The following is a 25137-nucleotide window of genomic DNA, read 5'->3' on the forward strand; positions in this document are numbered from 1 at the left end:
CGATGAAGTTGTGTTGTGTTACTTATTATTGAGCTGGACTGAGACAAGTGAGAGAGGGTAATTTGGGCTGGTTGGGATATTGGTTAGGCATGAGTTAATTGTTGCGGTTCGGTTCGGTTTAGTTTGGTTGATGAAATGAAAACCGCAAACCAAACCAAACCGTGCGGTTTAGCAAAAAAATGATCCAAACTCATCTGAATCAAATGCAGTTTTTGCGGTTTTCGGTTTGGATTGGTTCGATTTGCGGTTTTACTTTTGGGTTGGTTCGGTTTTGAACACCCCTATATGTAACCTAGTTTCTTTTCAGCATGTTACACTATCTTTTTCTCTTGGTCAACGTAAGCCAATGCTTATGTTCTATTGGCCCATCAAAATAAATCTTAAAGCCAATGCTTTTTGCACTTCTTGTTTTGCTCTTGTTTAATCATATAACCAATAATCATGATAATAACCCACTAATTTCAATCATTTCCTTGCTTGACTCAAAAAAACCAAAAAACAATACTTTATTCAAATTGAATCTAAATTAAATACTAAACTAATAAAAATAAAATTAAAACTTAACTAAAAAGACTCTAAAAATAGTGAATGACTGACTGTCATCAAGGACCTAGCAAATGCTCCAAAATCCATACCTGCAACAAAATAAATAATACACAAAAATAATTATTCGAGTTAAATATTCAATAAATCTAAAACATTATAAAATAGTCTAACATGATAATAAAATTTATAAAAAATTCATAAAGAAATTAAGATAAATATTACCATAAAAAGAGTCGTAGAGCCAGCCATCGTTCTGTTATTCAAGATAACAGAATCATCCAGATAATCGTAGAGGTAGGCTAAGGTCATCCCTCCCCATGACTTCAACCTTTTTCCTGCGTTTATGCTCTTATAACGCACTTCATACTGCCACATCTGAAATTCAAATTAAATAAGACATTGTCACTATTTTAAATGATTCAAACACTTACGCTACATTATATTTAATAAATTAAATCACTTACGCTACATTATTTTAAATAACTAAAACACTTACGCTACATTATATTTAATAAATTAAATCACTTACGCTACATTATTTTAAATAACTAAAACACTTACGCTACATTATTTTAAATAAATAAAACACTTACGCTACATTATTTTAAATAACTAAAACACTTACGCTACATTATTTTAAATAACTAAAACACTTACGCTACATTATTTTAAATAACTAAAACACTTACGCTACATTATTTTAAATAACTAAAACACTTACGCTACATTATTTTAAATAAATAAAATATTTACGCTACATTATTTTAAATAACTAAAACACTTACGCTACATTATATTTAATAATTCAAACACTTACGCTACATAATATTTTAAATAATCACTTCAAAACATTTAAAGTATTTTAAACAATTTAAACACTTACATTATTATGGTTCACCCAAAGAGGGTTCACCACGTGTCTCGCGTAGTCGGACAATAGTGACGTGGTCTCAGGTCCTCCAGGAAAGGGAGGCTCTCCAGCAGGATACGGTGGTATCAACTGAGCACGACGACGTCGTGGCTGAGTCGCCGCCTCAGGCTCACCCTCACCCTCAGGAACAGGATTATCTGCCTCAAGATAATCCTCCATAACATCTTGTGGCACCCCCCTCATCCTCTGCCTCGTCCTGCGGCGGCGGCTGAAAAAACATGCTCTCCTCTTGCATCCGATCATATCCAACAAAACCCTCATCCGCATAATCATGCGCTGGTGTCGGATCAACCACCTGGGAGGAGTAATCCACATGTGCCTGTGACTGTGAGCCCTCTCCATGCATCCTCGGGTCCCAGTGCCTGCGAGTCTTAGGGACATACGGGTCTTCAGCCCTCTTTTCTCTCCAAGCACTAGTTGTACTCACCTCTTTACCTCTCTGCATCCTATCCTCTCTAATAACCTGCTGCTGCTCATCAGTATCCCTAGCCATATATGTACAAAACAAATTTTAAAAAACAAAAATAAGTTGACAATGTATTTAAGAATACAATGTATATAAGCATTTACTTAAGACATTGAACATAGGCGAACATAGGCATTCATACAATGTATTTAAAACATTTAAGGCATTGAACATAGCAAGTAACATGTAACATATCAGAAATGAAACTTAGGCATTCATAAAATTTAATATAACACATTCATCAAACTTTATATAACATACCACATTATGTCATACTTAAACTTGCCAAAAAATGTCAAAATCCAAGCTTATAATAATTACAAAATATATACATTATAAAATTAAACATATTTGAAAAAAAAAAATTACACAAAAAAATCAAGATTTCCTCACTTATGCATTTTATTATCAAACACCTTATGTGCATTCTAAATTAGGAGCATAAGTAGTGTTACTTGAACATCTAAAGGGCTACATTATACCTACATTGTCTCTAAACAACAATTACAACATAAACAATCCATCAAACAGTCTAAATCATGCATAATTTTCAATTTTCTAACCTAACCTAAAACTACCTAAAACTAACATTTTGCTCAAAATTATCAAAACTAACACCCTAAACAAACTACATTGCATGTAAATAAGAAGAAGAGAACTTACTTGTAATCTAATTGAAGAAATTGGGCTCAAATTCGTGCAATTGAAGTTTGGAGAAATTTGGAAGAGAGTTGGATGTGTTTGTGTTTCTGGAAAATGAAGAAATGAGGGTTCTGGTGTTGTTTAATCGCAGAACTCAACGGCAGTTAACAGCCGCTGGAAGCCAGCGGTAGTTAACTGTCGGCGCTTTAACCAGCGGTAGTTAACTACCGCAGGGGGTAAAAGCGTCATTTACTTGTGTCAATTGGAAGTATTCATTGTCAAAAAAGCAATTTTCTTATATTGATCATAGGTGGAATTTGAATAGCAATGGAGAGGAACAATTTTCAAATGCTTAGATCCAGTTGATATGACATCTCTTGACGACCTTCACATAGCAAAATTATGAAGTAGATATTTTGGGAGAAAATGGTATAGAGAGGTGAAGCCAAATCATTTGTGGAAAAAGTGTAGCGATGTAAATGGATATCCGTGAACGCAGATAGTGATATAAATGTGTCGGTCCTGTTAGATAAATATGATATATGTTTTCTCTCCAAATCCATGTGGATGTACGTTAAGCAAATAACCCATGAATTTTGAGATATTCACATGTATATATAGAGGAGAATTGAAGTGTCACATAATAATATTGTATAATATTAGGTTTTTTCTTAACATTTTCAACAACAAGTTGACTCTTCAAGTTCTCCTGTCCATGAGTTGAGTTTCAAGATTCTTCTTCTGGAGAAGTAACTCGGGTTTAGATGTATACATAGGGATAGCCGTGTGCAATGAAAAATGCATGCACGGCTTGGGGAGGAATTTTTTATTGTTTTATTTGATTAAAGAATGAATTTTCTACTTCATCCGATTAGTTCCGGGTTCGAGTCCCGGACAACCCAATTAAAATTATTAAATAAAGTAAATATTGCAAAATATACATCACTATTACATATGATAGCGAAGTAATATCTATAGAATATAGAAACCATTTTTCTTTTTTAATGAATGGTGAAATGAGGTAAAAAAGCAAATTTGTGTCAATCTAGATGAATAGCAGGATTCAATGGATATTGATATTGATTGACACCGATATATAAGTCATGTTATACTGTTGAATAACAAGCCCTTAATTTTATACTTATAGAGAATTTGTGTGCTTGGGAGTCCCTAATAATTAAATATAAATAAACTCAAGATTTTACCAAGACTAAAATTTTAGAGAGACTCGATACCGAAAACCTAATATCCGCGAGTGCAGATTTTTTTGCCATCCTTAGAAGAATGAAAACGCTATAATTTCTTTAAGGCTTAATGATGTGTTTAGTCCTTGCAATTAGGCGCCATTTAAAAATTCGTCCTTGTAATCGTTAATCCTGGCGATTTACCCTTGCATTGTTTAATCAGTTAAAAATTCGTCCCTTGACCAACTTAATCACTGCCACGTCATCTAATTAGCTGACGTGGCACTGCTAATTGGTCAAGTTACCGTGGATTGACGAAAATACCCCTAAACTCATCAGACAATTGCGAAAAGACCAGCATACCCCTCTCGTTCTTCTTGTTCCCTCACATACCTTCTTTATCCTCTTCATTCCAGATTCATAATCTTCTTCTTCTTCTTCTTTATCCTTTCCACTTCTCTAAGCTTTCATATTTCATATTTCTCCTACCACTGCCACCATATTCTTCATATTTCTAAGCTTTCATATACATCAAATAACAGAATTCCAATTAGAGGCCAAATTGTCGACTAAAAGAACAAAACTATAAAATGAAGTGTAACAATTCTATGGAATTGAAAATTCAATACCCAACCACCAACAAACATGGATGTAAGTACTTCTGCAGCTTCTCTATTGAAAAATAGAACTACTCCTAAAGGCAAACAATGTGGCGCAAAACGCATTGGCATTAGCAGCTTCAGGATGGTAATGTAGCATCTCATTCCACATCATATTTCTTATAATCTCTTCACCCCCAATTTTCTTAAATAGTCTCAAATTTTGTCAAACACATATTGGAAGAAAGGTGTTTTAGTTTCAACAACACAGGAAGAACGAGGGTGTTAAACATGCGGATTCGTAAATGACTGCTCCACTGAAACGTCGTCGTTTGTGTCCCCAACAACCTTTGGCGGCGGAAACCACCGACCATCCCTTTCCGTCTGATTTCTGGCACACTCGCCGTACCTTCGTCGTCGACAATAACAACAAAAACAAACGCTGTTAAATCCATCGGTGACGATCCCCTCGCCGCCAGATCGAAAACACAAATTCGAAAATTGAAACCCTAAACTCGAATCCATGCTCAGCAGATCCAAATGTATAAGAAATATTGGTGAAAGTTCAAATTTTGCTTCATCTTCTAGTATTTCGGTTTGGTGTTTGATGAATTTGTGGGTTTGGTGTTCTTGTTTGGATTTATCATGGGAAGATAATGTCGCAGAGAATGATGAAGATGAAGGAGGGTAATTTGGTCCTTTCCTTTTTAACTGGAACAACTCAGGACATTTTGGTCGTTTCGCGTGCGTATTGATCAATTAGCAGTGCCATGTCAGCTAATTAGGGACGTGGCAGTGATTAACTTGGTCAAGGGACGAAATTTTAAGTGATTAAAGTTTGGGAGGGTAAATTGCCAGGATTAGCGATTACAAGGACAAATTTTTAAATGACGTCTAATTGCAAGAACGAAACACATCATTAAGCCTTTCTTTAATAGTCACTCTGCCTCCTTACATGAGAAATTGGGCAAAACCTAATTGTCTTTATCCATGAAAAAAGCTCAAAAACATAAGGCATGTTTTTTTGTATTATCCTAGTAAAATGACATGGACTCAAGGCAACACGTCCAATCCTTTTTTCACAAGCCATTTATTCTTATATGTATACCAATTGTATCCATCAAAATCTTTATATCCAAATTTGCTTGTATTTCTGTCTCATGTATCTCGTTAACATGGATGCAAGTAGAATGAGAACCTTTGATTTCTTTTATATCCACTTAATTTGTTGCACTGTCGTGGCACCAAGCTTCATCAAGCTAAACCTATACATTTGAAACACAAGTGGAATCTAAAAAATATAACACCTAATGTGCTTAAATTTAATTGACCCAAACTCTACCTTTTTGGACTTAATCTAAGGCCATAAATCCTAATTTGTAGGTAATAATCTAAGAAATAGAGACTTAAATGAATCATATTTAGATAATTATCATTCAACACAATTCATATTAACATAGTGTATAAATCATGTTTAGGATTTCATATACACTTATCATACCTCGTAGATATACGGTTCACAGTTCATACAACTCACGTCTTATAATTCAAAAGTACATAGTTCTCATATACACGATTATAATTATATCATACTTTAATTTCGTAGTTAGTGAATTAATAGTACTTGGAGGTCAAAACAAGAAGTTGCATGGTCATAAACATAACTACTAGTAACTTAATGAAAAATCGGGAACACTTAGGCATTTTAAATGGTATTCACATGCTAACCATAGTAGCATAAATACATATTATTGCAGACATACACATATTAAGCATCACAACAACAACAAAAATCACAAAAATAACATGATTTTGTTTTTACATTGGTATGTTATGATTTGTTTTGCCATTGGTATGAGATGATTTTGGTTCTCTATTAGTATGAGATAATTTGACTCCCTGTTTGTATGGGATAGTGAATATATCATGATCATTTGAGTTTTGCATAAAACATGTATACAAGCTAAACACGTTATTATCCGTGATACTTGGTATGTGTATATGTACTTATTTTCCTTGTTGTCACTTTGGTGTGATCATTCCATATGTGCTTATTTACCTTGTTGTTTTAATAGAATAACTCCATTTGTGCAAATTTTTCTTGTAATAATCTAATAGGATTATTTTTATGCAATTTTTTTTATCTTGCCTAAAAGGTGGAAGTATATGTTATTTATATTTGAGAAACTACTCCATGTTTTTTTCTTCATAAACCTTATCATATGGATAGACAATTGAACACTATTTTTTATACAAGTGATTTAGACGAACATCAAGAATGATTATAATTGCATTTGTTGTTGAACGTGACATTGATGAATAATTGTGGCTATTCGGGTGTTAGAACCCTTTGTTCTATTTTTGAAACCCTTGGCAGTTATTACATTTTCTTTCTTCACAAATCTAGACTTTTATTAGCTTTAGTGCATATGTAGTGTTTTTCCACTAAATAAATTGAATAACTTTTTTGACTAAAAAATTAATGACTAAATTTTGGTTCATTCCGTTTTAATATAATTATTTCTAAAATCTCTTTTATAGTTTTATTCCATTCAAGACAAAATCAATAACTAATATCATATACCATTAAAAGTATATATGTATTTGGTTTTCTTAAATGTTAGATCTAGCATTTTGTCAAAAAAATATTATATTTAACATTACATATTAAAATTATTTCATAGGTTCATTTGGTCTCGTTGTTACAACCTAGTTGTTTGACCGTGAAAATATTTTATTCAAAATTTTGGGTCTAAACCTGATTACCACATTTCCCCCTCCATGTGTGTTATTAGAAGGAAAAAAAACAATTTTGTTACAAATAAACAAGATCAAATAATTTATAAATTTTTATATTTTATGTCCAACAGGTGTCGCCTCGATGGTAAGAGGATAATTGCAAAATGGTCATTAATATCGTCATTATTGGTGATACCTTTCCCGTCCAAATTTTAAAAATAAAACAAAATTTCATATTTCAAATTTTGCTGATTCTTGTGGAGAAATTACCCATTCATTTCAAGAAGACTGGTCTTCTATTCACTCATCCAAGATACACGTGCAAATATTTGGTGGAGACACACTTTTTCAATTTCACTGCACCAGAATAACATAACTCAATTTCAAACACCTTTATTCCTATACAAGAGTTACTAGAACTCTCATACAACCCCACCAAACATTAGTTATTGAACCTGATTTAAACTCACAATATTATTAGCGTATTGGTCCTATGCCATTGAACACCAATTTCCATAAATTCAATAAAGTTGTTGATGCAATAACTATGGTTTCTCCTTCCAGAAATTCAACAAAGTTGTTGATGCAATAAATATGGTTTCTTCATTGAAACAGCTGGATCACATGCTTGCGGCTGTCGACGTGCTCGAAGCCGCTTCATTCCGATTGGGTCCCACTCGAAGCCAGCCAGACCACTACTCCATCCTCAAACTCGAACAATCAGAAGTTGAAAACTGTGACCTTGTCCGGTAGCAGTTCAATACCCTTGTCCGCCGACCACTTGACCAAATAAGAACATGTTTCCATTTGTCGACGAAGCTCTTATGCGAGTTTGTGAAGCTTGGTATGTTCTCTCTCACCCAGTTAGACTAGGCAAGTACGACTATACTCTAAGATGTGAAAATTGTAAGAGGACTTTTCACGGTATGGTGGGGAATATGTCGGTGGAGGTGGAGGGGAATTCATATGGTTGTAAGTTATTAGTAGCAGTTCTTTATGAACTATCACTACAATATAAATTTACTAACAATTGAGGGCACAAGTAGATTTCATGGTCTCAATGTCTGATTAAAAACAAGAAGTTGAATTGATGATACTAGGTTGAAGTTGTTAGAATATTTTGTTTTTTCAACTAAAAAATGATTAACAGCCTACTTATGCAGGTAATTATTTTGAAGAACATATTACTAAATAAACTTATGAGATTACTTTGAAAAAGAACTTGTTATAGTTTAGGTACGGGACAAATTCCCTCACAAATTGTGACGGATTTTGCGGCGAAATCAAAATAATTAAGTTTAGCAACGAAATTTGTGACAAATGAAGCCGTTGCTCAATTTCTGTTGCAAGTCCCATCACAAAATTGATCATAATAAGTTTTGTGAGTGAATTAGCAATGAATAGCTTCCATTGCCACATCCTTTAATTCTTTGTGAGGCCCTAAAAAAGTTTTATATTTCACATTTTTTTGGCCTAATAAAGAATCAAACCATTGACCTTTAGATAAGAAACACAATAGTGTTACATGAAGTAGCAATAAACGTTGTAAGAAAGGGGTTTGAATTGTGACCCTTTTAAAATTTAATCCTAAAACTTTAACAAGTTTATATACTCAAGAAATTTCTTGGTAAAGGTTAGACAAATGTAAGATTATATATTTTTGATATAAAGCAACTGATATATCAAGTACCAGAATATTTTGGATTAAACAAAGTTTATAAGCAGCTTTTATAATCCAGAACATTCTGGATTAAACAAAGTTAAGTGTTTAAGCAGTTATAATATGAACATAATGATAAAATAGTATTATAGATTAATTTAGCATGAGATATGAGATGCCTTGTTTATTAAACAATTGTTTTATCAAGGACCAAAATGTTCTGGATGCAGCTATATGATAACCTTAAAATTGATTTAGGACCAGAGAACTCTGGATTAATTTGGTTGTGTTTAATTAGGATCAGAATGTTTTGGATAAATTAATAATAATTATAATAATTGTGACAGTGTGTGTAGTGTAATGCAAATAATAAGAGAGAGAAAATAGTACAAGAGATTTATCCTGATTCAGCAAAGTCGGCTACTCCAGTCCCCACACTTCGTGTGAGATTGTCCATTACAGTATCCAACTATCAGATCCTTCTGAATAACACTATAAATTCTTGATCACAATATAAGTGGGTTTCCGGGGTTCGAACCCCGGCCCCTGCATATATTATGCAATGTCCCTACCAATTGAGCTAAGCTCACGGGGACATTGCTCGTGGATTTTCATCTATTATATTTAAGTCAAACAACAAGCTTGTTGCAGACGCGGTAAATTCTTTAAAAGTTCCCCATAATGAAGTTGGAGATATAATTAGTAGATGTCAGGATCTGTTGTCATCTCACAATCATTTTACTGTCAGTTATGTTAAGAGGCAAACAAATAAGGTTACACACTCTATAACTAGAGCATCCTTATCTCACTCTAGCCCTAATATTTTGTATCATGTACCTTTTTATTTGTATCCTTTAATTATTAATAAAATGGCCTAGTTTTTCCTTTGCTCAAAAAAGAAAAAAAAAACTTTGAACCAAATTAATGCTCTTTAGTATATTTATATTATATCCCAACATTCCTCGATTAACATATGGAAAAAAAAACATATCTGTTGATACTTAGGTTTTCTCTTCCCCTCCCTTTCCAACAAGCCGGCCCTAGTTTTCTCTTCCAGTTTTTTCGTTGAGGGGTGGTTTGGGGTCAATTTTTGACCTGAAATCACCCATCTTCATCTTTTCTCTCTATTTCAATCTAAATAAGTGATTTTCACATAGATCTAGGTTTTTCTTTGTGATTTCATCATCTAAGTGCAGTGGTTTGTTGTTCGTCGTCTTGTGCGACGCTGTTTGATTTCCCGTCTTCTTGCGGTGTTCATTTCATTCATCTTGAAAGATCGATTATTCAATCAAAGATTTGAACGTTAACGTTGCAGATCCGGAGGCCATGGATATTCCGATCACTCTAATTTTATCATACATTTTTGTAGGCATTATGCCGTTATATGCTATTAACTTGGATGTTGTGAGTTTGTTCGCAAATTCATCCTTTACCTTTTTAGCGGTGTTGAATGATGTAATCTCTCACTTTGAATGAATGAATATCATTTTATTTTTGTCAAAAAAAAAGCTTTGCGAAAGCATCCAAAAAAACTGAGTAAACCCTCATTTGAGTCCCTGAAAGTGCACCTCGCTATCAGCCACATCCCTGGATCAATTAAACGAACCAAAATCTCCTCCAATGTCTGTTCCGTTAGTCAAATGCATCCAAAACGTTAACTTGGTGTTAACTGTGCTGATGTGTCCGTTATACTCATAGACGAGGGACCAAAATGACAACAATCATGTTTCTGCCTTCATCTTCTTCAATCTTCTTCAATGCCCTCAATTCCTTCATCTTCTCCAACACTACTCATGAACTCATGCTCACCAACACCTATGCCCAGTAATGATCATATTCAAAATCAAAATTCAAAATTGATTTACCCCTTTATCTTCTTCTTCATCATCAATTCAAAATCCATAATCCAACAACCCAAAACCATTATAAAAATAAAAAATCTTCAATTTCCTCTTGTTCATGCTCAAAATACAAACAGCACTCTTGTTCCTCTCCTGTAGTGGTTACGGCAAGTTGGGTGAAATTAGGGCACACAATTTCAATTTAATTTATTTATAATTTCTGATTGAATGTTTCCATCGAAATTGAGAAGCAGCAGAGATGTGATCCAATCCAATAATTGAGTTGAATCGAAGTAGGGTGATGTCGGATCGTATGAAGGTGGTGATTCGGCACTTGCCTCCAACAATTACACAAGACTCTCTTATGCCCTTAATTGACTCTTCCTTCGCTGGTCGTTACAATTGGCTCTCTTTCCATCCTCCCAAAATCACCAGGTACATACTTTTACTAATTCTATTCTTCTTGTTGCTCAATTTAAGTCAATTCAATTTTCTTACTCTCTTTCTTTCTTTCATTCAGCCACAACCATCCATCGTCGTCATCATCATTCTCTAGAGCTTACATTGACTTCAATACCCTCAATGACGTTTTAGATTTTGCTCACTTCTTCATGCAACCTGTTGCATGTAGGGAGGTGTGTTATTACCCAAGTTTAGGCATTTGTTTCCTGCAAAAGAATAGAGAACAATTATTAAGCCGATAATTAAGAGATAACAGACTTGATGGTTGATAGAGCAGAGATAATGATTGAAAAGAACTTATTTTTGTCTTTTGGAATGTTTTGAGATGGAGGGTATGAACTTGTTAATTTTTTCCAGAAGATGGAGGGATATTACATTCATTCAGGTCCCTCTCCAATCACACTTAACGTCCAGTTAACGATTTGGATGCATTTGACTAACGGAACATACATTGGGGGAGTTTTTGGTTTGTTTAATTGATCCAAGGATGTGGCTGATAGCGAGGTGAACTTTCAGGAACCCTAATGAGGGTTTACTCAAAAAAAAAACTTTGACCAAATTTATTGCTAGCGGAATACATGGGTGTGGTGGGTGGATAACAAGCGGGGTCAACAATAATCATGCAATAAAAACATTTCACATGTGTCGTGAAACTTTCGCTAACATATTTTTCACTAATAATAGCATTTCTCATTTCTTTAACATGGAAAATTTATATTTCAATCAATACCATACTTGCATGTATTTCAAATCTACAACCAGTAAAAGATATTCAAAACACTCGTTGTTTTAATCCATAAGCATAACTCTTCACCCATAACCATCCCACTTTAGATTTCTTTGAACTTGTAATTGAGGAAATGAACATAAAAAGAGATGGAACGAACATGTGGAAAATAAACTTGGAGATCCCCCCACCACAACCTAACTCTGTATCGTTAGTAACGGAGGCTAGATACAAGCAGTTACTTTTTTTGAAGAAGAAAGAAGAAAGATACAAGCAGCTACTATTAGAGCATAGACATCGCCTGTCCATATGGGTGGTATCCAACTAACCAATGCTCTCGTGTCATAATATCATGGATAATTGGCTTTGGAATTGAGTAGTTAAACTATCCATGGTAGCAATGCATTACTACGTTCATTTTCCTGTAATTGTCAGATTTTGTACAGATTTTGTAATACTTTTGAGTTTTATTTCTTTTAATTAATAGTATATTGTAAGATAAGTGAGACTTATTTTAGAGTTTTGGAGGGAGGAGTGGTATGGATATTTAAAAAATGTAGTTGAGTGGTTTAAATAATTGGGAAGTGTAAAGTAATATAATGTATTATGTGAGACCCATTTATACCACCCATATGGGTGGCATGGATGTGGTTGCTCAGTTTCCTTTGGCCAATCAAAAAAGAAACTAAATAAAAAAAAAACCAACGGGATATTCAATTGACAAACAAAACATGATGCATTCTTCAAAAAAAAACCAAAACATGATGCGATAAAAAAAAACAAAATATGTAAGCAAGTTATAAAATTAGCGTAGCTAAAAAATTGAAAACTATACCAAAGAAATATACCATCATTAAAGATTAGACACCTCAGGATAATTAGATGCTAATATTTAGTTATATTCTTCCAGTCTTGAGTGAGGAATAAATCAAAATGTGGTAGACATTTTTTGTGAGAGCCAGAAAGAACATGTTGATGAGCACATATCCAAACAGACCTATTAACAACTTAACTATTTCCACTTCTCAACAAACATGAAGTATAAGAAACAAATAAGGAATGAATTGAACGAACTTGTAAATTGTGGGACAACAGCACTAATGTCTAAGAGTAAACCTAGAAAAATTGAGAGAAACCAAATCGATGGGTTTATTCTTCAAGGATTAATCTGATTGATGAGATCAGAAGCAAATTAACAAAAATAAGAAAAGAAATTATCTAAAAAAAAAAAAAAAATATAACATCGAAAAAAATAACACTCAATAATAGTTAGGTGAGTATCAGTCCCTCCAACCTTTTGACGGGAGTTTCACGATGACTTTAATTGTAAACTTTGTGATAGATCAAGTGCTTGAGTTACACCACGTGGATATCTCAATAATTTCGTTTGAAAAACTTTACCATAGAGTCGCATGTCCAAGTACTTGTCCCTCTCTCGTAGCGTGGTGGGGAAGATGAATTGTTGATTATGTCAGTCACACCAACGCTGACTTGAACGCAGGAAATTGTGCGGCGCCACAAAGGCAAATACCCAAGAAAGAAATAAAGGAAAAGATCAAAGATACATAACAAGTTGTAGAAAATGTCGCATTCATCGTTTGGTTGGGACCGACTGAGCTAAGATGGCGGCGAAGTTATGGAGCGCCGAGGGCCGATGGCGAAACTAGATTGCTTCTTCTTTCTTATTTCTCACTTTGTTTTACTTTTCTTCTAATTTTGTTTTCCTTCACATTATTTGATCACATTTTCCTCTACTGTTTTCTTTGTGTTCCTTTTCATTCCCGTTGCAATTATATTTCATACTTATTTTTATTTTTATATTTTTAGGATATATTTCATTTTTTTTTTTTTTGAGAGGATATTTCATTTTCTTTGACAAGGTGGAATATAGATATATTTCATAGTTCGACCTTATCCACATAGCTCAAAAAAGGATTTAATTACATAAACGAAAGAAACAGTTACATCATATCCCCCATTGATCTAATTTCATCTCTCCCAAAACACACAAAAATCTTCTCCATTTCCTTCCCTTCCAATTCCATTCATTTCCCTCAAATTTCCTTCCCATTTCCCCAGAAATGATTCCCACCGCCGGCATTCTTAGAAAGAGACAACGCACCACCACCGTCACCACCACCACTCGCATTTCCTCCACCGCCGCAATCGCCAACTCATCATTCTTCGACATAAACCAAAACCACCACCGTCGCTCTCCGACCACCACCGCCGGCGACAGCTCCACCTTCTTATTCAACGATTCCTCCACCGCAGACGTCATCCTCCGTCTCTTCACCGACACCATCACCCCGCCGGAATTTCCCTCCTCCATCTCCGTCGACTCCGCGCCAATCTCTGACCTCCATGTCTACCTCCACTCCGACATCCTCCGCCGCGCGAAGTACTTCTCCGCTCTCTTATCCGACCGATGGATCAACAACGTCCATCCTCAATCTTCACCGGAGCAAATCACCGATCACGAACTCTTCCGTCTCAATCTCGGTGTTCCACCTTCTCCAGGTTCAATCCAGAATCATCTCACCGTCCTTGAGCTTCTTTACACAAACGATTTCACAAACGCGGTGGAAAACGCTTCCACCGCGCTTGATCTGCTTCCGGTGGCGCTTGAATTGCTTTTCGAAGACTGTGTCCGGTGGTGTGTGCGTTACCTCGAAGCGGTGCCGTGGACGGAGGAAGAAGAAAACAGAGTCGTGAACCTAATTCCATTTCTAAGCGAAGAAGAATCAAAGGAACTCCTAGCTAGGGTTTCACCTGTAGGAGAAAATGCTTGTGAAGAAATGCTGGAAGGTTTAATTTCATCGGCGATGAACAATTACGGGAACACTGCATTCGTGAAAGCGTTTGTAGGGAAGATATTAAGGGATGTATCTTCAAGGGAAACAGTGAAGAGGGTTTTGGAGAAAGCGTTTAGGGGGAGTTTGAAAACGGTGAAGCAATCATTGGAGGATTATTCGAGTCCGGTTGTTAGAGGGGATCATAATGAAAATGAAACTGAAGCAATGCAGAGGGTGAATTTGCATAAGGCTTCTACTGTTGGGAAGCATTTGTTGTGGCTTGTGGAGAGGATGATCGAGCTTAGGGTTGCAGATGCAGCCGTGCGAGAATGGAGCGAGCAAGAAGCTTTTACGGGTGATTTGAAGAAGGCGTTTAGGGATGATGCGTGGAGGAATATCGTTCCCGGTCTTCCTGCTGTTATTCTTAGGTGTACTTCTAAGCTTGCTCATGCTGTTTGTGCTGGCACCATTGTAGCTTCTACTCAGGTAACATCTACCTGTTAACCTTTCCTTTTTTGCCACAGTATGCTATTGTAGTATATATGAAGCATGGACATTTAGACATTTTATGAAAATGGTAGTGATCGAATGTAATTACATGGGTGGATGTCGAGTCGTGGTGTCAAATACCAGACACACGTTCAATTTGAAGTGTCGGTGTTACCAAATTACTATCTAGTGTGTGTCTTTGCATGGTGAATGTGGATTTCGAATGCCATATTAAGAAAGAATTTGATAAGTTTCTCGTTTAAGTTATATTTAAGTACCAATAAACTTATAAGGGATTTTGTGTAGGCCAAGAGCTTGATAGATATTTCAGTTGAGAAGCTCTTTTATGGTGTATGTTAAACTAATGGCAACTAGGTCTGAAACCCTTCAATAAGGGTTTAGTTCAGCACCTCTAACTTCCTAATTGCAATGTGGTCTTAGCTTATTAGTTTTAATTGTTGAGAATTAGTTAATTTTTCCCTTTTTGGTCTTTTTTGTTTGAAACTTCAAAGGTTACATTGATCTGATTAATGCAATTGATTAATCGGTGGCGGCGCTTGACGTCATTTTTTTGAGGGGGCAAAAAATATACATATAATTTATTTATTTGTACATATATTGATAAGTAATTAATGTAGACGCAATGTTTTGGTCTCTTTATTTTAATGAGAGATACCGGGTTCGAGTCCGATATATTCCATTTTGAGCCTTTATTTTGTTATCTTGATCAAGAAAGATTAACGGAGATACAAAAAATACATACCCAAGTTTCGAACCCGCGCGCTTAATAGTGTAACAACTACTCTTATCCCCTGCGACGAGGTGCACAATGTGATTTGCATATCGCATAGTAGTATGTATATATATATATATATATCAAAAGTTTGGAGATGTCCCCTTAAAACTATTTTTTTAGAGATGACATGGCCCCCCTTTTGTCTTTGAGAAGCTCCGCTGCTGATTGGATGCGTGTTTAGAAAAATGATTATGATTGATTTTTGCAAAAATTGTTTCGTCTTTGCACCAAGATGAAATGATTTTTGTTTAAATGTTTTTCTTAAAAACTATGGATGTACAAAACTTAATACAAAACTAACAACTTGCTCAAGATTTAATGCAATTTTGGTTTATAATAAGTTTATTTTTTTGTAATCATGTTCACTTCCGCCAAACTCACATTTGAAGTCTTTCATCATTTTTTCCCAATATGCTTTCTAGTCAAGCTGAGAAAATTATTGATGTTTCAAAACATTCAAATATGATTATGTGAAACCTTGTTTTACAAATTGTCTTTGACTTAAACAATTTAGGCATTTAATCTTTTTTTTTTTTTCATGGGGAGTGCTCTTTGTTATGACATAAAGCATCGCAAAAGTATATGAAAGTTTTGTGGTTGGTTATTTTTTCACCCATACTCCCATGTTTCCGTCAAATACGGATTGGACTATTTGACCAACCTTTATTAAAAAGACAAGACAGCGTTAGTGTTTTCCGGTATATATTTGCTTCTTAATAATTAGCATCACTGTTTTTATTATGAATCTTTTGCTGACTATATTAATTAAATAAATAGCAAATTAATGCAAAATAGAATGAATATTGACTGTTTTCCTGGGTGCCTTAAAAAATACCAAAGCGCCTATGGCCTGGTTGTTTTAACTTTTGAGTGATCTCAGACGAGATCTATTTAAGCAATATTACTTCATTTGATATGAAGTGCATCAAGAGTTTTTTTCGTTTAACTTGGTTGCAACCCAAAGCAGTCGAATTTGTACTTTGCCTAATTTCGATGTTTCCTTTCATTTGATATTTGATATATTTTTTATCATGTTAATTGCATGCCATTCGGCAGTGTCTTGTTAAATTTCCTAAGATGACTATTTTCAATTTGACGCAATTTTATCCAGCCATACATTTTATTTGTTTCATTTTAACGGGTGCATATTCATCAGCACCATAGTACCAAGTATTCATGCTTTAGACAATGTTGAAGTGCTTAGACAAATTCTTCTCTACTCAATTCAGGTGAGAAGGAAACTCGTGGAAGACTGGCTTCCTGTTTTGGTTGTTTGCAAAGACTTTTCACCCGCTAGCAACAAATCGTTATATCTAGAGCTGGAAGAAACATTTCTGCGAATCATCTCCACTCTGCCCATGTCAGATGCTCAAGCATTGCTGCAGAAGTGCCTCAGTTTTTCGACCCGAAATGTTGAAGATTGTCCTCATTTGGTGACAGCGTTCAACACCTGGTTCCGGCGTGCAGCTCATCCCTTCAAACTAGATTCTCTCTGTGATCAATCAGATGTGTGATCTCCTGGACCTTTGTTGGCTGGCTTGTCATACTGTGCAGATTGTATATACTGTGTTCAGAAAGTTGAAGTTTAACATTGTACAGATAACTGTAATCAAGATACTCGGACCTTATCCTGTGGTCAGTGGTTGCGCCTTGTCGGTGTGGCTACTAAGTTCCTTGGAATGCAATATTTTAGTTGCATGTATTTCTCGGATGTTGACATGGTGCTTAGCAAGTTTTAGGTCAAAATGAAAATACAAGCTTTGGTTCTCTCAAGGATAAATCATTTCTCGATTTAAACTTTTGACATTTTATGAATAGTTCATTCCACCGAAAGGTTTCAAATTTATCAAGTTCACAATGTGAAATGAAGAGCATTTTGTTTTTATAATGAATTAAGTTTATAGATTTTAATGGTTTGGATTGTTCACATGTTCTAAACATGATTAAACTTTAGGAAGTTATACCCCACACCCCTACATTTATACCTTGACCCCAACATTTGACACAAACTACCAAATTTACCCTTTACCCATTCACCCCACCATTTTCTGGAAAAAAAAAAAACTAACACCTTGATAAACGCCTAAATCCTCCTGATTGGAAAAACGCTCCCAAAAATCAGTAAGTAATATTTGCCGAAAACGTTTCCTTGGTCTTTCTCTTGAAAATTTTACCTGTGTTTGTTCTCTTTATTGTTTATCGAATCATTGGTCGAGGTTTGAGATTTGGGTTTTCAAGGTTTACCGAAATAGTTTTTGTGGAAACGTCGATTTGGTGGAATGATGTTGTCCGGGAATGGTTGCCGGAAACCTATTCACATAGGCGTTTCACGAAAGCGTTCAGTCCTAAATCTTGTTCCCGGAATCGTTCACCGAATTGTGTTCATCAAAACCTTCCGGTAAATATCCCGAAAAACGCGTGCAAAACCAAAAGGTTGATTCTTCTTGGAATTGGTGCAGAATTCCAGTTCAATCACGTTTTTTTTTTTAAGTTCTACTTTTTTTACTCAATTTTTTTTAATTCTATTATACATTTACTAGTTTACGCACAAACAAAACACTTTGACATTTTTCCTCAAAAAAAACACTTTGACATTTACACCTTTTCTATGAATAAATCATTGATAGGAAGGAATTAAAAAATAACTTTAAAGAAAATGTACACCGGAACACTATATTACTACAAGGTTTCGTTTGACAATTTTCGGAAGGGATATGCAAAACTTTCCGGTACCAAATTTCAGGAAAGTAATGATGAGTTTTCCAAAAACATATGGGAAACGTATTACAGGAGGTTTCAGAAAATTTTCGAAACGGTATTATAGAAGGAATAAATCGTACATACAAGAATATCATATGGGGGTGAACTCATCCTAAATGACAAATGTTGAAAGTGAGGTGTAAAATTAATGTGTAAAAGGTTAAATAACAAAGAGGGCAAAAATGGAATTTTAAAAGATTTGTAGGGGTGAAAGTACATGTGTCGGGGTATAGGGTAAAATTTCCTAAACTTTAAAATTCTAGTACTTAAGTTTGAAACCTTGTCAACCATTAGCACTTCCTGTTGTTTCTAACATACACCTCCACTTTCGGAAGTTAGCTTCTAATCATTTTGCCTTACAATAGTTAACTTTTAGACTATTTAATATCGTCAAAAAAATACATTTTTGAAAAGTTGAGATTGTTGACCAGTGACCACCCAAAATGAAAAAGTTTGTTACAAAAAACAGGGTGTATTCAAATTCAATTAGGAGGTAAGGTGGGACGTTTGTATCTGCATAGCCAATCAACATGTTTATTTTGTGAAGATTGGTCACTCTACTTAAATCAAGCTCAAGCGTGGAAAAAATATCCACTATTCTTACACCATTATCGAATAACGAAAATGAAAGGCAAATGTTACCTGAAACAGTTTTTTTTAATAAAGGGTCGTATATTTCAAAAAAAAATTAAATAAAGATAAGTTGATAATTAGTTTATTATTTTGTTTTAAAATAATAATAGTCGGAGAGATCGAATCATAGACCTCTTACACACAAGTACATAATTGTCGTCGTAAGCTTAACTCAGTTGATAGAGACAATGCATAATATATACAAGGCCACCACCAAAACAAAAAATAAGTACATAATTGTGGTGGGAGCGGTGTTTGGATGATTGTGTCAAATTTAATTGTCAGCTAAACTGAAATTCAAATCTAACTGATTTATATTTGAAGACACTATAAAAATGATAACAAATTGTAGTTTATTTGATCAAATTGAAGTTTAAGGGAAAAGAACCCATTTTAAAACGTCTGATCATGTATCCATACATCCATCTTAACTTTTACTCCAAAAAATAAAAATTCATCTCAACTTGTCAAGAAGAAAATGCAAAAATCAATTTATTTTCTTTCCATCTTTTTTAAGATTGTACTTGTGGATACACGCCACCCCCCACCCCAAATGCAGGTGAAAGTGAAAAAGAACCCTGCTTTTTTCCACAACCCTTTCTTCTTTTAACCATATATATCCCAAACACCACACATGGATGATCAAATCTCCTTTTCCTTTTTTATTCAAAAAAAAATCTCCTTTTCCTTTTTCTTCTTAAGGTGTAAAGTTATGAGTGCAAGTTTAAGAAAATAAAAGATGATGTAATAAATGATACATTTTTGTCTGACAAAGCCATAGTAACTGAGATAAATTATTACGGGACCCCTTACTTTATAAATGTTGATCATGGTGTAAATGAAACATTTTTTGTCTGAGAAAAGGCAAAGAAACTGAGAAAATCATGGTGGAGAGACTAATGGTACCTTGTGATTACTGTAAGAATCAAGACCAAGCCCCCTTAAATCATTTATTACCACCTCAATAAGTAGGGGAATATAATCAAAAACTTCTTCATGCTTCACTCAACATCATTACTAGTAAATAATGTCACAAAAAATAAACTATATTACATACAGTAAACAAGCCAAAACTATATAATATATATCTTTTGCACTCGATGAACAAGACATTAACATGTTGTCTTTGGGCCAAGATAAAGATGGCCGAACTAAGGTTAGCTGTTTTTGGATCAAGAGGGAGATAATAGACAAAAAGAAGAGAGCTTAAGTAACTTAGAATAGCCGTCTTCTGAATTGGCCGGTGGCACCTTGGTATGATTTAACGAGTATGCCAACTCCAATGCCGATTCCAAGACAAACACTAAGTCCAATACCAACACCAACCCTAACACCGGCGTTAAACCATGAAAGTTCCCCATCTTCGCCGTCAGCGTATGCTGTTCTTGTGTATAGGCCGTGATAATCCTCATCATCATGTTTGTCATACATGTAATCTGGAGCCTGCAGCATTTACATAAAATAATAAGGAATTATCTATAATTTGTTGGGAAAATGGATTCTTCATAAGATTTCCATTTGGTTTGGTCATAAATATAAATTTTTAAAATCTTGTCAAGGAAACTATTTTCATCACTCGTCAGGAGTGTGTGACGTTAATTTGCAGCCTGCATGTGCTCTCGAGCCGGAGGATAGCTATTTCTCAAACACAATACAGAATTGAGCAAGAAAAGTTAAGTAGAAAATGAAACCTCAGAAAAAGAGCCAAGATAATTTACAGTTATATCATAGTTTTATTATGTTCCATCTCCTACTAGGTTGTGACATCAGTCAGATACAAATGCTCATATCAGTCAAACCATGTCATATTCAAACGACTCCATAAAATTACGTTGAGCCAATTAAAGCAACGCTAGACCTGTATTGTCAATCGCATATCACAGAAAATAACAGTTTGATCAAGTTCCACTAAAGTACAATGCCATAGCGCCACTATTTAAGAACACTTTGTATTGAATAGTGTATCGCAGAACAGTGGCGATTTGTTCAAATCCCTAAAGGGCATAGCGCTATAGTGCCGCAATTTGACAACACGGAGTCACACATGGAAATTCAAGCAACAAGTTAACAAGGATGATGCACTGACATAGTTAAAGAGGATAATTTAAATAAGCACATGAAAAGGCATGATTCAACGAGCACTAATTACCTGCAAAGCAAGCGCAGAAGGACCTTTCCCATTTTCATTTGCATCATTCTCTGGAATTGCATTCAACGCCGGCTTCCTTGTATGTCTTTTTTGAGAACTAAGATGCAAGGTCTTCGTTAAGATGATCGGAGTGCCAGAGAAGGACCCGGCAATATAGACCTCAATTGTTGGAAGAGTAGAGTCCGGCAACAACAATTGCTTCTCCTTAAAGAACTTTGTGCCTGGAATTATATTCGACTCACACTTCATGCTCCAACTTTGTCCATTAGAATTTGATTCTCTAACAACACCATTGCTGTTACATAATTCTAAGGTACCAAACAGAAGAAGCTTATCTTTATCAAACACCTCAAACTTCACACTACCACTCATCCTTATACTATCAGTGCTTACAAACGTAACTTCTTCCGATTTTCTATCCACCCTATCCCTTTTGAGAAGGGTTGGAATCCCATCAGAATATAAACTACTCCGAACACCATTAACTTCAAGAAGGGTATCAGGATTTAAAGGAACATGATTAAGTGTGAGAATCTCAGGAGTGGAATTATCAAGCTCACACTTGCAAACCCTTACATAAAACACCCTTATGTCTAACCACGGTAACGAACCCTTTATCGAGGGTTGATATGAGTGCGTGTGCCTAGCAATAGAGTATCCATTTTCACTTGGTCCATTTCCATTAACCTTATACGAATTCTCCATCGCGAGACAGTTCTACTTTCTTTCTCATTCAAATTCATTCATTTCAATTGCAACACTAATCCACTGCAACAACAAAGTTAACTAATTCAGCTCAATTTACATAAGAAAATCAAAAAGGTTGAAAAGGATTAAATTAAATCTAACAAAAGAAAATAATTCCACCAACATAAAAGCACAAATAAATCTGTGAATAAAACAAAGTAAAAAGAATAACACATAAATAAGAAAAAATTAAGAAACTAAGTAAAGCTCACGTATACTTTTGAAGAGATAGAAACTAAACTAACCTTACTCAATCAGATAAAAATAATACAGGATTCAATTCAATAAAGCAAAACAAAATTCAAGATGAATTTGCAACGCAAAGAAATATAAGAATTAAAGGAAATTTAAAAAGAATAATAAAGTTATGAGTAGAAAATGAAACAATTTCCAGACCTGAAAAACAGACAAAAAGAGGATAAGATGAATCTAGAAACTCCTCCAACATAACATATCAACTATTCGGTGGCTAAATCTGATAAATAAAATTTATTTTCATTGAAAAGAAATTCACATCAATTTGCAAAGAAAATGAATCTGCTTTCTAATCTATAGATTTAGACAAAAAAAACAGCCGGCGAAACACGACACATGCAAACAGCGTGATTAACAATACGACAAAAACCGTCACTAACACATCCATTAACTAATGCAAAATTCAAATGAAAATACATTATTTATAAGCACTCACCACAAAATATCTTGTGCCAAAATTAAAAATCAAATTTTGATTATTGTTATGTGGAAACAACAATAAAAGTAAACAAAATGATGCTTTTTGACACACACCCAGAATCTATTGAAGCTTAAAGAACAAATCTTGCAATCTTGGGATGAATCAAAACATAGGTTGTTATCGGTTATGTTGAGGTGGTAAGAGAAGATGTGGATGGATATTGTTTAATTTAATGGAAGATGTGGGTCCCTTTGAATCTGATATTATTCTTAAGATCTTATCCACGAGAAAGAAAAAGAGAGGAAAGTTTTGTGTGTGAATTAATTAGAGGAAGAAAAGGAGAGTGTGAAATTGTTGGTTGAATTGAAAACTGAAATGTTATGTTGGGGTTTTCTGTTTGCTGTATAAGGGGATCGATTACTTGCAAGATTGGAATTCATACCAAAAGATGTGCATCATATATGTGTGACTTTTTTGTCAAAGAAAATAAATATGTGTGACTTTTTTATTTAATTTTATTTATTAACTAATTAATGATGACACACTCTGTCCTATCTGTTTCATTAAAAAAAAATGTAGGAATGTCCTAAGTTTTTAATTTATAATTGTTTTAATCAAAATATCTTAAATCTTTGAAAATATTAAAATATTTTTAAAATATGTTTAAATATATTTGTCGTTCCCTCAAAAAAAAAATGTCAAAGTAAAATATAGATTTAGCATGTGTTTGGATTCACGGTTGGAGCATCATTTGCACGTCCCGAGGAATTTTTCAATGTGATTTAAAGAGGCTGCAAAAGCAAGCTTCTCCTCCGACGTGGTTTTCCACCGCTGAAATGAAAAATCCACCGCTAAAACAAACATGCTATTAGTGTCTTGTCTCTTGTGAGTATAACTCAGTTGGTAAAGACATTATATTATATATCCAAAACTTTGCATTTAGTAGGTTATATATAAATTTCGCATTTATTGTCTCGTTTTATATTACTTTATTATCAATATCATAATAAAATCTGAGAAAACCAACACAACGGTACTTGTCATGTAGTACAATTGATGCAGCTATCTTTGAACCTGAAGGAAAATATGGAGCAAGCTTATGGATTAGAGTAGAAGAAGGAGGGTCATTAGCAGCAAAGACTTGTTGGGCATCTAAGATTCCATTAACAAAGGAAGCTAAAGTGATAGTTTTATAGAGTAGGAGGACAATATGTGACTGGAGTATGTGGTTTTGAGACTGACGGCGGCTATAAATGAGTTTGAACCAGGATTAATAGAGTAGAGACTATATTAATGTTAAACACAGCTGGAGGGTTGATTTTATAGAGAGACAAGTCAATCGAGTTGCTCATTCGTTAGGAAAAGTATCTCGGTTTTATGCTAGTTAGTAAAAAAAAAAACAAATTATAGCATTCCTTGTATTAAAACCACTGACGAGATGATGAGTTTGTTACTTTCCAAACAAAAAAAAAAATCATTGATGATGATTATTTGAAAACTAGTTCTCAAATTTGAGCCAAACAAATCATTGGTGCATCGCACCCATCAAGCTAGCAGAAGGCTTGATGTTGTCCCGACAATGTATTGAAATCTGACTAATGAATTGATATATTATCAAAGTAAAAATGAAACTAAACAGAGGAGAAATACTAACAGCACACTTTTTTTTTTTTTTTAGGTCAAGACTAACATCACACTTTCTATCCTACGTTTTTCAACACATCCTCAACTTTTCATTAAAAGTCATACAAAAATTACGAGTAAATTAGTGTGGATCATTTACATTTCAATCAATAAGATAATACATTACCAGCACTACTCATAACCAAATATGCCAAATAGATATCTTTATTTTTCACAAAAGTTCCTCTGAGCATGGTAGACAAACTCGAGATCCTAAGTAAGATCGGGAAGGACCCATGAGATCGTGAATCGGGGGATCGTAACACGGATCGTAAGATCCTACCAAATTTAAAAATTCATATATAGTGCATATAAATTCATACATACTCATATGAAGCAACATAACTTGATAGAAAAAAAAAACTTTAAATAAAACTCAAGCAACATAATTTTTTTTTTTTTTGAAAGTAAGAATGAAGGATTGTTGTCTGCAGAAGTAATTGGTAGAAGACTGATTAAATAAGGAACGTAAGAGAGGAAGTTGGGTGCTATGAATATGGAAATTGCATTGGTAAGGTTCCATGATTTATGGGTTTATTGGAAAATTTCCCTAATTATTGATAGTGGCTGTATTGGGAAGATATTCAATAATCAATGGGTTTAATGATAGGA

The 25137-nt window shown here is 34.4% G+C and overlaps 2 protein-coding genes across 5 annotated transcripts; one reads left to right on the forward strand and one right to left on the reverse strand.

The window, feature by feature from the left end:
* The first annotated feature begins 13760 nt into the window (after nt 1-13760).
* Nucleotides 13761-17657, forward strand: LOC146931028 (BTB/POZ domain-containing protein At1g63850-like). Its single transcript, XM_085702519.1, has 2 exons — nt 13761-15078; nt 17107-17657. The coding sequence occupies exons 1-2, from the start codon at nt 13879-13881 to the stop codon at nt 17389-17391; spliced, it is 1485 nt and encodes a 494-aa protein (XP_085558645.1). The 5' UTR covers nt 13761-13878; the 3' UTR covers nt 17392-17657.
* Nucleotides 17658-20183: 2526 nt separating this feature from the next.
* Nucleotides 20184-23273, reverse strand: LOC146931029 (uncharacterized protein At1g01500-like). 4 transcript variants are annotated; one of them, XM_085702523.1, is made up of 3 exons: nt 22956-23273; nt 21420-22187; nt 20184-20713 (listed from the first exon to the last, which is right to left on the reverse strand). In XM_085702523.1, exons 2-3 carry the CDS (start codon nt 22122-22124, stop codon nt 20486-20488), a joined length of 933 nt encoding a protein of 310 aa, XP_085558649.1. In that variant the 5' UTR covers nt 22125-22187; nt 22956-23273; the 3' UTR covers nt 20184-20485. The 4 variants fall into 4 exon arrangements, with proteins under 4 accessions (XP_085558649.1, XP_085558648.1, XP_085558650.1 ...); XM_085702522.1 differs by having other exon boundaries at nt 22858-23273; XM_085702524.1 differs by lacking the exon at nt 22956-23273 and adding an exon at nt 22563-22817.
* Between the last annotated feature and the right edge of the window lie 1864 nt (nt 23274-25137).

Source organism: Medicago sativa, chromosome 4, assembly GCF_051527215.1.
Source record: "Medicago sativa cultivar Bolivia chromosome 4, Bolivia_mono, whole genome shotgun sequence".
NCBI classification, from domain to species: Eukaryota; Viridiplantae; Streptophyta; class Magnoliopsida; order Fabales; family Fabaceae; genus Medicago; species Medicago sativa.